The following is a 13,843-nucleotide window of genomic DNA, read 5'->3' as shown; positions in this document are numbered from 1 at the left end:
AAATTGTGCTACTAGGGTTGATTCATTTGAGTCTTTTCGATCATAATGATTGAATCAATTGATTGAATCATTTATGTGACTCGAGTCAAAATGATTGAATCACTAAAATGATCGACTTTGCCCATCACTAATTAACATATAAAAGCAATCCCTAACAACCAAACAAGTTTTGGTTGTTAGGTTGCTAGGGAACCATGTGAACCGTATCCTGCAACTTATGCAATCGTACTATAATGTTATGATGTCCCAACAGTGGCCCAATGATAATCCATTTCGTAGGGCCATCGTTGGGGATTTCCGTTGGGCCAACAGCATAAACCGTTTCGTTGGGCCGACGAACAATATCTGCGTTGGGCCAACAGTGGAATTTGGTAGGCATATCCACCCACAATGAGCCAACCGTGACTACGGTTCCCCAACCGAGGCCCAACGGTCAATGTTACTTGGGTGGCTGCTTCTCTTTTGAGTAAACGACTTCATCATTGCGTAATATATTAATATTCATTTACGTGTCAACTTCAAGTTTGGAAAGAGTAGTACGAATAGCACATTGAATCTTTAATAAATGCATGATGGCATTTATTTTTCGCTGGGTATATTTTGACACAATGCCGTTTATCATGCCAAAACTTTTTTTGTAAGAACCGAGTCAAACTAATAAACCTATTTCAGACGTTTGCTGCAAGACTTATTCGTTGCGTATGTATTCACGCCGGTCGGAACGTTCGCCCTTCGCAACTAGAATCATGGGATGTTAGCCTTATGTCCGAGCTGGCTGGTTGTTGCAATGGTTCGCTGTCCAGGATGGGTTCAAGAAAATATAATCTTGGTTGGGAGAAGGAAAATTCCAACGATTTATAAATGGTATACCAAACTTTGATGTATTTATGGTTACTGAATAAGGAGGACAGGTTCAACGCTCCATAGAAATGCGAGACGTTAAGGCTAACAAGTGGAGACCGCGTACCTTGCTCCATCTTTTTTAATTAGGGCGTTAGTTAGGCTGTAATTAATTAATTTTCATGCGTTACTTTTTACAAGTTATGTATATAAATTCAAAATGTCCACTCTGACATAATGGGTCGGTTGGGGTAGTGGTAGCGTGCACGATTCATAGGATAGACCTCTCCCGAAGAACCATGGTTCAAGACTGCGTCATGGCATTATTTTTTGTTGTCTTCATTGTGATCATACGGCATCAAGTTTATCATTAATTATAATTGCAGCAATCATTGACATAAGGCAATTTTTTTATCATCATTATGGCGTTTAGGTATTTTAGCAGTGTCATTACAAACGCAGAGATACGACGACTACAAGGGTTGGTGTGCGCTAAAATGTTATTTTTTTCTTTGCTTATACTGACCAACTTCCACATTAAAAATGAAAACCACTCTTGCAAGAGCACATACCATTAAAGGCTCGCGGCAAGCAACAATATGCGTACAGGCATAATTAATAAGAACATAAAGCGAATATAAAATGCCATATATCTCGAACACTTGTAATTCACATTACTCCAAAGGGAGTTTACTTACTCAGTACATACCTCAGTACCTTGTACTCAGTACCTACCAGTTTACCTCAGTAGCAGTGCTAAAAGAACCATTCTGAAACATAATTTCAACTAACAAATAGGATGAAATAAAAGTTGATAACCCTGGACCGGGCGCGCTGGCGTATAAAATACGTCAATCTTTGAAAACCAAGGATTTCGACATTGTACGTACATTCTGGGCTATAATGGTCTCGTGTATTCTTACAATGTACTTTGACTGCCTATATTGCGAGTTTTCAAAGTTCGAGGTATTGTAGCTAATTTTTTGGATCAGCAAGATGAACCCGTCACCAGTGGAGTACAAATTACGCCGCGCGACCTGCCGTGTACCTTAATATCTGTATCACCTATAAATGTACTAATTTCAACAAATAAAGATTAACTTTAACAAAAATCGTTTGTTATCATATATGCACATATCATGGGCAAAGTACGCATTTTGCCCGGTCGTGTAAAATAACAGTCGCGCCAAAATTCTTTAACCAAACTACTTTGTTTATAAATTACGTAGGTCTACGCGGAAGATGCTATATTTTGACTCAACACACTTTCTGATGTGACTGAGGTACCTATTAAGTAAATTATTATAATATAAATATCAATTTGATCTTACAATACCTTCAAATGATCTTCAAAACAGAATATCATCGATAGGTAAGAGTCAGGAGCAGCCTTGAACCATTTATTCCGTATAGCTTGTGCTTAAGGCACGGGAATGAATATCTTCTCCAAGCTTTTGTTTCGACGTCGAGATGAAATTTGGAACAAAAAATCATTTATAATTCTATTTTGAATTCATGTTTTCCGTACTAGACAACATTTTTAGGAAGCAAACTCCACCGATTCCCGGAAACTCTCGCCGCGCTAAAGAAGGCGACGGAATTCAGCGATACTCCACTGGTGACTACTGCCTTGTGACGTCACATCTCAATCAAGATGGAGGCACTGTGTTTCAGCGCAACATGAAATTTTCCGACTTTCAAAACGTTTTAAAGTGCATACCCCAGATGCAGAAAATAAAAGTGACTATACTAATGTTTCTTTTTTAGGCTAAACTTTCAAATTCAGCAATAAAAAAAAATTAGTGCACTTCCCTATTGTAATTTTGTTTACAAATCTCTTAATGGGGCAGATATTTGTGCAAATACGGCTTTTATATCACATAAAACACTCCAATTCAACGATTAAGAACTCTTATTTTACACTGGTCAAGGATTCATCATGAGCTTGTGCTGAAACTGCAGGCTATGACTGCGGTTAGTCCCCATTTCCAAGCCAGATACTGCAGGCATAGCACATAATTATGTGCTAACTTCAACATGTGCTAATATTTAAGGGTCCAAAAGTTTTAATGAACCATATAGCCAATTAAAATTCTTACATTTAAAAGAGATGATGCCAGAGGACCATGGTCATCCCACTCTTTTGGAATAGGGTAATAAGGATAATAGTACGTACATACATATGTACATAGATTCTTGGTAGGCATTATTTCACTGGGTCAAAATCATATAGGTTAGTTACAAGGCGATTCAATTTTAAAGTAAAAAATCTCATATTTTTCTTGATAAATAGGCTTAAAATCAAGGCCAAATACACCAAATTCAATTAACAAAATTCACAATAACAAATATTCCAACCACACGAAATATCTTTAACACCAACTGTATCATTTTCAAAATGTCCAGTTTCACCAAAAAAACATAATTAGATCAAGTTATGTACATGCAATCCCTATAAAATTCCAGGAATTAAAAATGGAATTGAGGCTTGAGTACCAACAAGAAAAAATGCATCAATACAAAATATCACAGGAACAAATAAAATATGTTGCAATTAATCACTCATTCCTATTTTTCCATACACAGCCATTCTACATGTACAATCATACCTCTAAGACAGAAAAAAACAGATAAATGACTAGAAATATTATATTTTAAGTTTTTTTGATAAGTTAAAATTCTTTTTTGATTTATTTCTTTGTGGTTTTGTATCCACTTTCAAAAGAGTTGGCATCTTCCTTGGCACAGCCATAACCTATAAAAGTGCAAGAAAATTATAGAGTAACACTGAAATAACATACTGCATTACTTTACAATTTAACTCACATATACAACCCAAAGATAGCGAAAGCCTCCTTGAGGTAAAAATGATTGTATCACAGTAGCTCGAAGTGTAAGCCTTCAATAAGTAGATAAGGTCATAGTTGATTGAAATACATAAATAACTATCCATTTTTGCAGGTTTGGCTAAAGCAAGAGGGGAAGGGTGCCTTTAATGAGAGCCTGGACACTGTCGGTGGGCTTCAGTGATGGGGAAGGGAAGGGGGGAGTACCAAGAGAGGGAGAAAAGTTGTTTATCAGGGAGTAGTCCCCAAGTCCTGGGTGGCCACACACACTTTAGGCCTTTCGCCGATACAATATTGCTCTACTCACTTGGAGAGGATTGAGGAAGACCCAGCCAATGGTCAGCTACCAGATGTTGAAGTTGTTTCGGGTTTCCCACCGGGTGAGATCCTCCATCTCTGCCGACGTTTTGATGGCCGTGTCGTCCATCGTCATCAGGGCTAGCTTCGAGTTGAGTGATCCGACTTACATATATAGTTTATACTGCTGGTCAGGTGACTGGTCTGCCTTTTTTCCCCTTGCCCCTCTCATGTATTTAAGCACCATTTCCAGGAGTTGCTTAGGGCGTAACCAGCATCACGTCGTTGTTGTTGTCGCCATTCGAATTTCAATTGCTTCCTTGGACAGCCTTTCCCAGAATCTGTCCACACAGAAAGGACAAATTTAAAATATGACGGAGAATTCTACGAGCAAGCTGACGGAGTGGCCATAGGATCACCACTCTCCCCGCTAATTGCGAACTTCTTCATGGAAGATTTCCAGGAAAAGGCTCTCGCCACTGCCCCCCTCTGGCCGAAATGTTTTTTCTGGAACGTAGAGGATACCTTCATCGTTTGGCCACACGGACCAGATATGCTCAACCACTTTTTAGCACATATGAATAGCCAGCATCCCAACATAGAGTTTCTTCATGGAGACAGAGAAAGACAACAGGATACTCTTCCTTGACATACTTACTCATCTATTGGAATGGAAATGGAAGATTGGGGCACAGCGTCTATTGGAAGTCGACCCACACCAACCTCTATCTTAACAGTCGAAGTCACCATCATCCTTCCCAAAGGGCAGCGGTCTTGTCCACCCTAATCCATCGGGCCCAAAACAATTTGTGATTCGGAGAGTCTCCCCAAGGAGTTACTTCATCTGAAGAAGACCTTCCGGCAGAATGGCCACAAGGAAAGAGACATTTCCCCAGGAAATTTTCACGAAAAATTGTGTTGAAAATTTTTTACGTGAAGCCCTGATGACGATGGATGACACGGCCATCGAAACGTCGGCAGAGATGAAGGACCTCACCTGGTGGGAAACCCGAAACAACTTCAACATCATCATGCGTTGGGAAAACTTCAGATCTTTCGTAAGCTACCAGGTTAGGCAACATTGTTAGCCTATGGAAGATGTAACCTCAACAGAGGGCTGGGAGCGATAGAATTTCAACAGGACTTAATCATTTCCCTTCTGTAATTAATCGTAGAGGGCGTAACTTGGTGGAAATCCATAATATCACGAATACAAGGATCAAGAACTTTGCTATTTCCACATAATATACATATTATGTGGAAATAGCAAAGTTCTTGATCCTTGTATTCATGATTTCCCTTCTGATTAGCAAAGGGAAAGTCACCAGCCAAGAAAGAATCCCTACACTAATTCCCACTTGCTTTGGCCACACCAGCTCAGGCACAAAGATTAATTGAACCAGTAACTATGCAAATTAAAGAATATGATATCTTTCAAGGGAAAATATTACATAGAATGTAAAATAGGGGAAACAGTCAATGCCAAAAGGTTGCATGTAAGAATCGTTGGAGACGTTCAAAAGGAGATGAGGAGGTGGTTGGGTGGAAGGGGCTTAGGCTAGAGGAATTAGATTACAGCATTTTGAACCTTATTACTTTATGTATGTGTAGGAACTCCAGTAAATCATCTTCCAACGCCACCTTTGGCAAAAATACAAAATACCCTTGAGGGGGGCTAATTGCGGCAGTGGGGTATAAGGGGGACAGCCCTCAGCCAAGGACAGCAGAGCCCACAGATCAGAGCAAGAAAGGTTTACCACGTGTGGCCTCTGCATGTCCTTGGTTTCTTCAAATGACTCTTTCCTCCACTGCCCCTTCAATCACAGCCTAACCGCAGTCCCTCTCGCATACACAACCACTATTTTCATAATATAATTCACGTACCTTTGGCAGAGGTTCATCTGCCTCATCAAATAAATCAGGTGAGTGTTGATCAGACTTATTTGGCATTCCATCACTTGATCTCTCACCACTTGCAAATTTAAATAAATTCCTAATTAGTACAGAGATCGGGTCCAAGGTTATTACTGACAAATATAATTTTCACACCCCATACTCTTTGCTTACCCTCCATGCACTGCAACCTCCTTATTGGAGGCCTCAAAGAGATCACCGAGTGATGCCGCAAAATATTTTACAGGACTGCGTACTACTTCACCTACGGTTTTTGAATCACATAACCCTCTCATGTGCTCCTTTTCATCAAAAACTTTTGTTTTGAGTATTTCTGGAAGAAATGACAGTAACCATAGAATAAAACATGAGTAATTAATAAATTCATTACTAATTAAGAAAGTCTATCCAGGCTACCTCCGATGAAATTGCGCAGGAAAAGCACTGACTTGGTTAATTCGAATATATTCAATAAAATTCTTCCAGCCTAGTTCTTTCAGTTTATATCTCAGTCATATAATTTTAAAATTTCAAGAAGTTAAGATAGCTTCAATCTCAGTTTACAGATACAATAGAACGATCTTTTATTTTTTCAAAAAGGGGAAATTCCAAGCAGATGATACAATGTGACAGATATAACACATTAACCACACAAATTAAGATATGATTTCAATGACATGCATTCTTGGCATCCAGTTGCTATGTATTGCAATACGGGGTTTAAGGACACTGTTTGCATGGTTAATGAAGCTGCTGTCATGGATCATTCATGTTGGTAACATTAAAAGACATCAGCAATACAAATATGTGTACAGTAAAATTGATGATGAAGCAAGAAGTATTACGAAACATACCGCAACTGTTCCGAAAAAATTTTGAACTCATACGCTTTCATTAATAACCCACATAAAAACTATATCCAAGATACCTTGAGCACGTACTGTGAGACAGTTGAGCACCACTCAATCTGTAGTCTTCAATCTCCTTGTCCTTCAGCCTTATGATGTCAATTAATTTCCTTTCCCTTTCCTTCAGCGTGTGAAACATAACAACCAACGGCAAGGTTAATTCACGAAAAATCTGAGAGAAAAAACTTAATGAATCACGGTTAGCCAAGACGCTGAAAATAATACACAAGCAAAATGAAAAATTCATACATTTTCATGGTGTACCAAGTTTAGCTTCAGGTCAAATTTAAACGGAAATCCCCCGATTGTTGATATTAAATTCAACGTGATGCCACATGATTCTTCGGTGAAGTCTATTTCGTCGTGCGAATTTATTTCAAAAAGGGAATCGATCGCTTTTTTCACCAGTACCTTGGGAGTTGCTTCAATTTGCGGGTTCAGTTCCTGTAATCGTGATTGAGAATTTACAAAAATGACAAGAATTCATGCCATAGTTATTTTAAGTCGTACCTACATGAACAATGTCCACAATTTCATGTTCTTGTAGCTTATTCTTCCAGATACATTTAAGATTTGACAAGATAAACTCGTACGCTTCTCCAAGGTCCTTCACATAACAAAAACAGTCCTCAGACTTAACTCTTAAGGTATTCCACATAGTTGAATGTGTGAGAGGCAATTAATATATAATACTAGATTTCAGGGTACAAGCTAATGGGTTTCACACATGACTCAATTAAAATATTCCGGACTGCTTCAGTAATGATGGTATTATGGATGATATTAGCAAACTCTGAAAGTACCCTCCATAGAGTTTATATTACAGTGAAGAGTATTTATGGGATTTATGGTACCCTCCTTCCCCTTCTCCCAATTGACCTGCACTTCAGAGCGCTTCAGTTCAGCCGTCGTTTACGTGCTTCATTTGTTTCTGATTTTTTTTGTATGGGCGCATATGGGCGTTAGTCTTCGGGAAGTGCGTGTCGGAAACTGTATAGTTTCCTGTACTTTTCTTTTTAACTGTTCACATAAAATTAGTAAGGAACTTTCCTATTGTTTTCTATTTTCGTATGATTTTGTCGTACTATCAAATTTGTTGCGAGATTCTAGATAATGTTGAATATTTTGTTTCATGTTTCGCTAGTGATACATCCGGTGATTCCGAAACAATTACCAAATGTTAATTGTATCTCGTTGCTTATTTGATCATTCTTTCAAATTCCTTGCGAAAGGTGGCTGTCATATGATTCGTTGTAATGATGATCATGGTTATACCTCTGGAATGTGTTAAATTTGTTTTTGCCAGGCACAGTGGATCCCAATCGTGAATCTGGTGTAGGAAGTGACACCGACAATATGGCAGAGTTAGCCGCCTTATTAACGACAGAAATTCCGGAGGGGCGAAGTAATTTGGCTGACAGCCACTCCAATTTAGAGCGTGTGGCCGAGTACTGTGAGGGTAATTATTTTCAGGTGAGAATGCTATTACAGGGGTGGAAGTGAACCCGAAATATAAACAGGATATTTGGTGATTGTTGTGTACCATATAGCATTTGCATTTTATAATCCTTGTGTGCTCTGTGTACACAGTAAATTTTTTGCTTATTATGCATGCATTCATCATACCTACTGCAACTCTGCTATTTCTATCAACAGTCGGAGAACAAGAGAGCGGCATTAGAAGAAACCAAAAACTACACGACTCAGTCTTTGGCGAGTGTGGCCTACCAAATAAATACGTTAGCGTACAATTTTTTACAACTTTTAGATTTACAGTCAACCCAGTTGTCCGAAATGGAAAGCCAAATGAATCACATCGCTCAGGTTCGTCAGAATGTAATTTTTGTAGGTTAATAAGGTTCAATAGGTTTAATTTAATTTGGCAATTAGTTCATAGTGTCCAATGCAACCTTATTTTTATGTTTTCAGACTGTCATGATACACAAAGAGAAAGTTGCTCGTCGCGAAATTGGTGTACTCACTGCCAATAAGACCACCTCTCGTCAATACAAGATTATTGCTCCTGCTAATCCTGAGAAGCCCATAAAATATGTCAGGAGACCCATTGATTACACAGGTTTGGATCAATAGAAGTTGTCTCTATTCTGAATATGTCTGGAGGCTTGGTTACACGGTATATTAACATTCACAAGTTAATGCATGGGTGCGTGAATTAATAGGGAAATTCACCGTGTAACTACACCAAAATGTATGAATGCATGAACACGTGAACAGAACATAAAACGTGTTCTAATTTGGTTCCTGCAAACGTGCATTCACTTGTACATGTTAATATGCTGTGTAACCAGGCCTTGAATGAGATACATTTACATGTAAGAGTTAACATCTGTCAGGGTTCCCACTCAACCGTGATAACCTTAAAACCGTGAGTAAGCCGTGAATTTCATGTACCGTGGAAAAAACCTGGAGAAAGCCAGGAATTTCGTCGTAAAACCTTAAAAATCTCTCAAACTTGATTTTAGAATTACGATTGAAAGAGCAAAAGTTAAATGTCAGTCATGTTTCAAGGTCAGTCACACACTGACAGACACTGTCCACGCATTTATCTGCACACGTACATTCTAAGGGCAATTATTAATTGGTCCGTGTGTGCCATGACGACACATTGACCTTTAGCTTGTTCCAAAACCAGAAGACTGGTAACCAAAGCGTTCATTAACCCTGGCAAAAACTCAGCCAATTCTTAATTTCCCTGGCACCCTGATCCCTCCATGTTCCCGTTCACAACCTTTAGCGGGAGCTGAATTTCGCTAATTATAGGTGACGTCAGGAGAGAGAGAGAACTTTCATTGCTGCGTTTGCATTCATGGCATCTGTTGCGTTTTTTAAATTATTAGTTAACGTGCGGCCAATGATCGTTACGCGATCAATATTTCTGCCTAAAGTGGTTTGTTTAAAAACCATGAATTTGATGACATCTAGACCGTGAAAACCTGGAAAAAGCCGTGAATTTTATATTTTACTTTGAGTGGGAACTATATTTGTGAGTGTGGACGTTTGTTGTGGACCGGCATGGAGCCATACGAAAGCATGAACCAAATTAGTAAAGGTTCCATTTTCCCTTCTTGCATTCACATAAGTTGGGTGGTTTTATGTGTACATACATTTAGACATAAACTCATACGAGTTAATGTACTGTGTAAACAGGCCTCAAAATGTTTTACCCAGGGCACGTAATTGCACAGGTTAGAACTGCATTTCTTTCTCTATATGGCAAGGAATTGCGCAACTGCATGAGCAAAATTAGAACGGGCCATTTTGCCATCTAGATTCCATGAATTCGCCCATGATTTCCAGCAATTCCCCACTTTACACAGCAAAATTTTTGACTTCACCTTCATGCACACGCCACAATGTGCAAGTAAGTGTCCCATGTGAAACGGTCTTTAGTGATGTGAGCAAGGATATTTTTGAGCTTGTCCATGAATGGTATCTGTTCACTGTTAGACCAAGTATTAACAGCAAAATTTCTCAAGTGTTTATTATGCAGTGTCTGGTGATTAGGCTGTTTTGCACTAGGCCCGAAGTTGTATGTACATATTATTTTATCCCAAGAAGGTTTGTGTCACCACTTTCAGTGTATGACAAAATATATTTTCTCTGTGATGGTGTTCTATTCTCAGGCCCAATTCCAATTAGAGAAGTTCAAACGCATCACACTCATTACATTATGAAGTGGGAGTATGACAACACTAACAGTGGCAGCTCGTGAGTCAAATGCTTGGGGGGCACACTTCACCAGGGGGGTCAAAATTTTAATATTTTGTGTAATTTAGTGAGTTTTTAAGGCTATAAAGGTACTAAATTTATTTAATTTAAAATAATATAATTTAAATATTCATAATAATAAAATTTAAACCAAAACAAGGTACCGTATTCCTCCGAATATAGTCCCCCCCCCCCCCTAATTTTGAGGCTTGAGTTTCAGGAAAAAATTTAAAAATGAGTTTAAATATAGTCCCCCCTTTACTTTTACCATGGGCATTTTTGGAAAAAAAGGGGGGACTATATTCAGACAAATACGGTATTCTGCAACACTACATCACCAAATAGACGCCCATTATAATGCCGCCAGATGTAGCGGCGATGTCAACTCCCTTAGATATGTCGCTCTGCGCATGCTCGGGCAGCGTCTCAAGACTTCCATGAGGCACAAGCTTAGACACGTCATAGCACCAGCATTTCATTCCTTTCAATAAGGATGCTTCCTTTTCTTCTGTGGTCGTACCCGAAGCCTATGACCTCAAGAAGACTGTATAATGCCATCATTTTGAAATCTGAAGGATCACTGTCCACATCTACCAAGCGTAAGATCAATTTTAAAGTCAGAGGAGTATTTTTCAGGAAAGATTCATTTATCTTCCTTTTAACTACCAGTCTCACCAAATCATCTTTTCTCCTCCTCTTCGTATAAGACGTAGTGATAGGGCTCGTTACAGCAGAGATTGGCACAAAAAACACTCCACAGATCTCAAACTTATAGTATACCACACAACACTCATTCATTCCAAAAAAATGCAACAGGGTCATTCCATGTCAACACAACCAGGGTCCCACGCCCACCATCTCAGATTTTGATAATTTTTTCCCTGTTGTTAGTTTCAACCTTAGTTAAGAAAAATACAAAATATTAAAGACCCATTGCAAGTATTTTCAGAGATATGAGTGTTTGAAGTCAATGAGGCACACACAAAAATTCTGCGCACCGGTCAAATTATTCAAAACTACCATATTTGTGCCCCTGTAAAACCTAAACCAAACGAGTGAAGCTAGTAAAAATTTTAGAGGCTATAAACATGCTGCTATAGTTTTCAAAAATGTTATCAAAATGATTTTCACTTGACAACTTTTTTTTCTATAAATGTTCAAATATTGCACTTTTGACAAATTTTGACAAAAAAGTGACATTTTCAAATACTTGTAAAAATCACATATATCAAATGAAAACCATAAAAATCTCTGTAAGCATGGTAAAGACCACCAAATTTAATATAGTGTGTGGTTTTGGGCAATTTTGGATTTATTTGTAAATAAATCTTATGAAAACCATCATTCCGCTAATGTTTTTTGTTGAAAAATGCCACTTTTTCAACTTCTAATAACAAAAAAGGGACACCAATTAGGGGGCTGAGTTTTGTAATATAACTTTCTCTATACTCCCTCTTTCAGGAAAATTAAACCTGAAGTTGCTCCCATGATGGATAGTGCTTCTATGATTTATTTTAATGATGGTTGTAAAATGGCGGGATACAGCACTTATGTTTCAGGGCTTCCCCCAAAAGGGGAGTTGTATTTGAGTATCAAAGTTCCTGTAAACCCCTATCATTCTTTAAATTTAGCAGGCAATCTAATTTTAATTTCCAAATGTATAAAATGGAAACATTTAAGCAAATATATGGATTTACTAGATATTTGCAATTAGGCCAAAACTGGTTGAATATGTACCTATTTGAAGGATAAGTACATACCTCTGACCTCTAAGCCTGATGGTAAGCATCCCAGGCCTTCTCAATTGCAGTGACTGTGGAATCTGGCAAAGTTTTACAGGGGCACAAATATGGTAGTTATGAATAATTTGACTGGTGCGCAGAATTTTTGTGTGTGCCTCATTGACTTCAAACACTCATACATTGGAAAATACTTGCAATGGGTCTTTAATATTTTGGATTTTTCTTAACTAAGGTTGAAACTAACAACAGGGAAAAAATTATCAAAATCTGAGATGGTGAGCGTGGGACCCCCCAAAAATTGTTGAGTTGACATGGAATGACCCAACAACGAAGTGAACCTCTGCTAATTCTTCCCCTTGGCTGGGGTCGCTCCTTGTACGCATGTTTTATGGTACCTTATGAATGGAACTTGAGAAAAAACTCAGAGCACCCTTTTGTAAAAGGCTTGCACTGGAAGGGGTTGTCCATCGCACGGACTATGAGATATTTCCTGTCTTGGTGTCTGTGGATAGGCAAAATTTGCATCTTATTTCCAAGCCGTCAAAATTGGCTTGCTTCCATGTATCAATGTATTGAAGTAAAAACATTTGCTGTTACAACGTATGAGTATTCTCTGTTCAGGACATGTAACGTAGGAGTACAGTATGGATACAAAAATCTCCTTTTCCCCCAAGAACTTTTCCACCGCACACAAGGAGTTGGCAAGGCAAGGCGAGAAGCTCGGCTCAGCGGCACCATAATATTTTTTGTTAAGATCAAAACCTTGTAATGGCCTTCAAAATTAAGATAAGTAAATGATTTTTTGACTAAAATTAACTTTTTATTTTTCTTCAAATTTTATACACAGCATGTAGGGACCCAAGAATCAATAAATGTAAGTTAGTAGGCGACTACTTTTTACCTTACAAAAATCCAAATTTTCTTGTCCTTAAGGGCGTTACGTCAGAATAACTTCATTTTTTCTCAATTACTGTAAAATTGGTGAAAATCTTCGAAACTTTATTTGAACTACCATTATATGCAAGATTTAACATTAATTTGATTGGGTATCCTAATATTAATGTTCAGTGTGAGTTTCAGCCTTGTATCTCATGAAATGAAAAAAATATGAGCATAAAGTCGAATCCACAGAAAGTTGATCTGATGTTACTCGCATAAAAATTGATTATTTGGAGTGCCAATCATTCACAAATATGACCTACGTGATAAGGATTATACCATTATAATGAGATTCATCTCCCATAAAAAGAATTGCATTGAGAAGTATTTGAGGTTTTTCCCCTTTACTTTGCATTGCTATTAGATGTCGATATAATATGAAAACTATGGTTGGCAAGGACACTTCATTTCCACTAAATAATCATATTGTGACGCTGAAAATTTCAGACAGGATATATATGAATATTGCACTGCTTTCTTAACATTATGTTAAAAGTCTTGTCACAATTACTATAAAAATTCGTCTGGAAAAGGAATCTATCGAATGCACACTTTTATCAATTATAACTTTGACTGTAATTACTGCATTAGTTTTCCTTAAATTTTATATTATTTTGTATTGCATGTAATTTTATCTTTCAGCAAGAAT

General features: G+C 38.0%; 2 protein-coding genes across 4 annotated transcripts in view; one reads left to right on the top strand and one right to left on the bottom strand.

Moving 5' to 3' along the window:
* Nucleotides 1-3,094: 3,094 nt before the first annotated feature.
* Nucleotides 3,095-7,475, bottom strand: LOC124173660. Of its 3 annotated transcripts, none has more exons than XR_006868695.1 (6): nt 7,299-7,475; nt 7,034-7,228; nt 6,805-6,956; nt 6,051-6,210; nt 5,868-5,955; nt 3,095-3,595 (listed from the first exon to the last, which is right to left on the bottom strand). XR_006868695.1 is itself a non-coding variant. In XM_046553071.1 (6 exons), exons 1-6 carry the CDS (start codon nt 7,440-7,442, stop codon nt 3,488-3,490), a joined length of 834 nt encoding a protein of 277 aa, XP_046409027.1. In that variant the 5' UTR covers nt 7,443-7,475; the 3' UTR covers nt 3,095-3,487. The 3 variants fall into 3 exon arrangements, 2 of the variants coding, with proteins under 2 accessions (XP_046409027.1, XP_046409033.1); XM_046553071.1 differs by having other exon boundaries at nt 6,818-6,956; XM_046553077.1 differs by having other exon boundaries at nt 6,818-6,905.
* A 147-nt stretch (nt 7,476-7,622) lies between these two features.
* LOC124173651 (abl interactor 2) overlaps nt 7,623-13,843 on the top strand; it is a 47,473-nt gene continuing 41,252 nt past the window's right edge. Inside the window, exons 1-4 of the mRNA XM_046553064.1 lie at nt 7,623-7,821; nt 8,091-8,257; nt 8,441-8,608; nt 8,714-8,861. Of these exons, the coding sequence (XP_046409020.1) occupies nt 7,623-7,821; nt 8,091-8,257; nt 8,441-8,608; nt 8,714-8,861 (682 nt within the window). The remainder of the gene's footprint in view (nt 7,822-8,090; nt 8,258-8,440; nt 8,609-8,713; nt 8,862-13,843) is intronic.

The sequence above is a fragment of the Ischnura elegans genome, chromosome 1 (genome assembly GCF_921293095.1).
Source record: "Ischnura elegans chromosome 1, ioIscEleg1.1, whole genome shotgun sequence".
In the NCBI taxonomy this organism is placed as follows: domain Eukaryota; kingdom Metazoa; phylum Arthropoda; class Insecta; order Odonata; family Coenagrionidae; genus Ischnura; species Ischnura elegans.
This window is presented reverse-complemented; position numbering and strand designations above follow the sequence as displayed.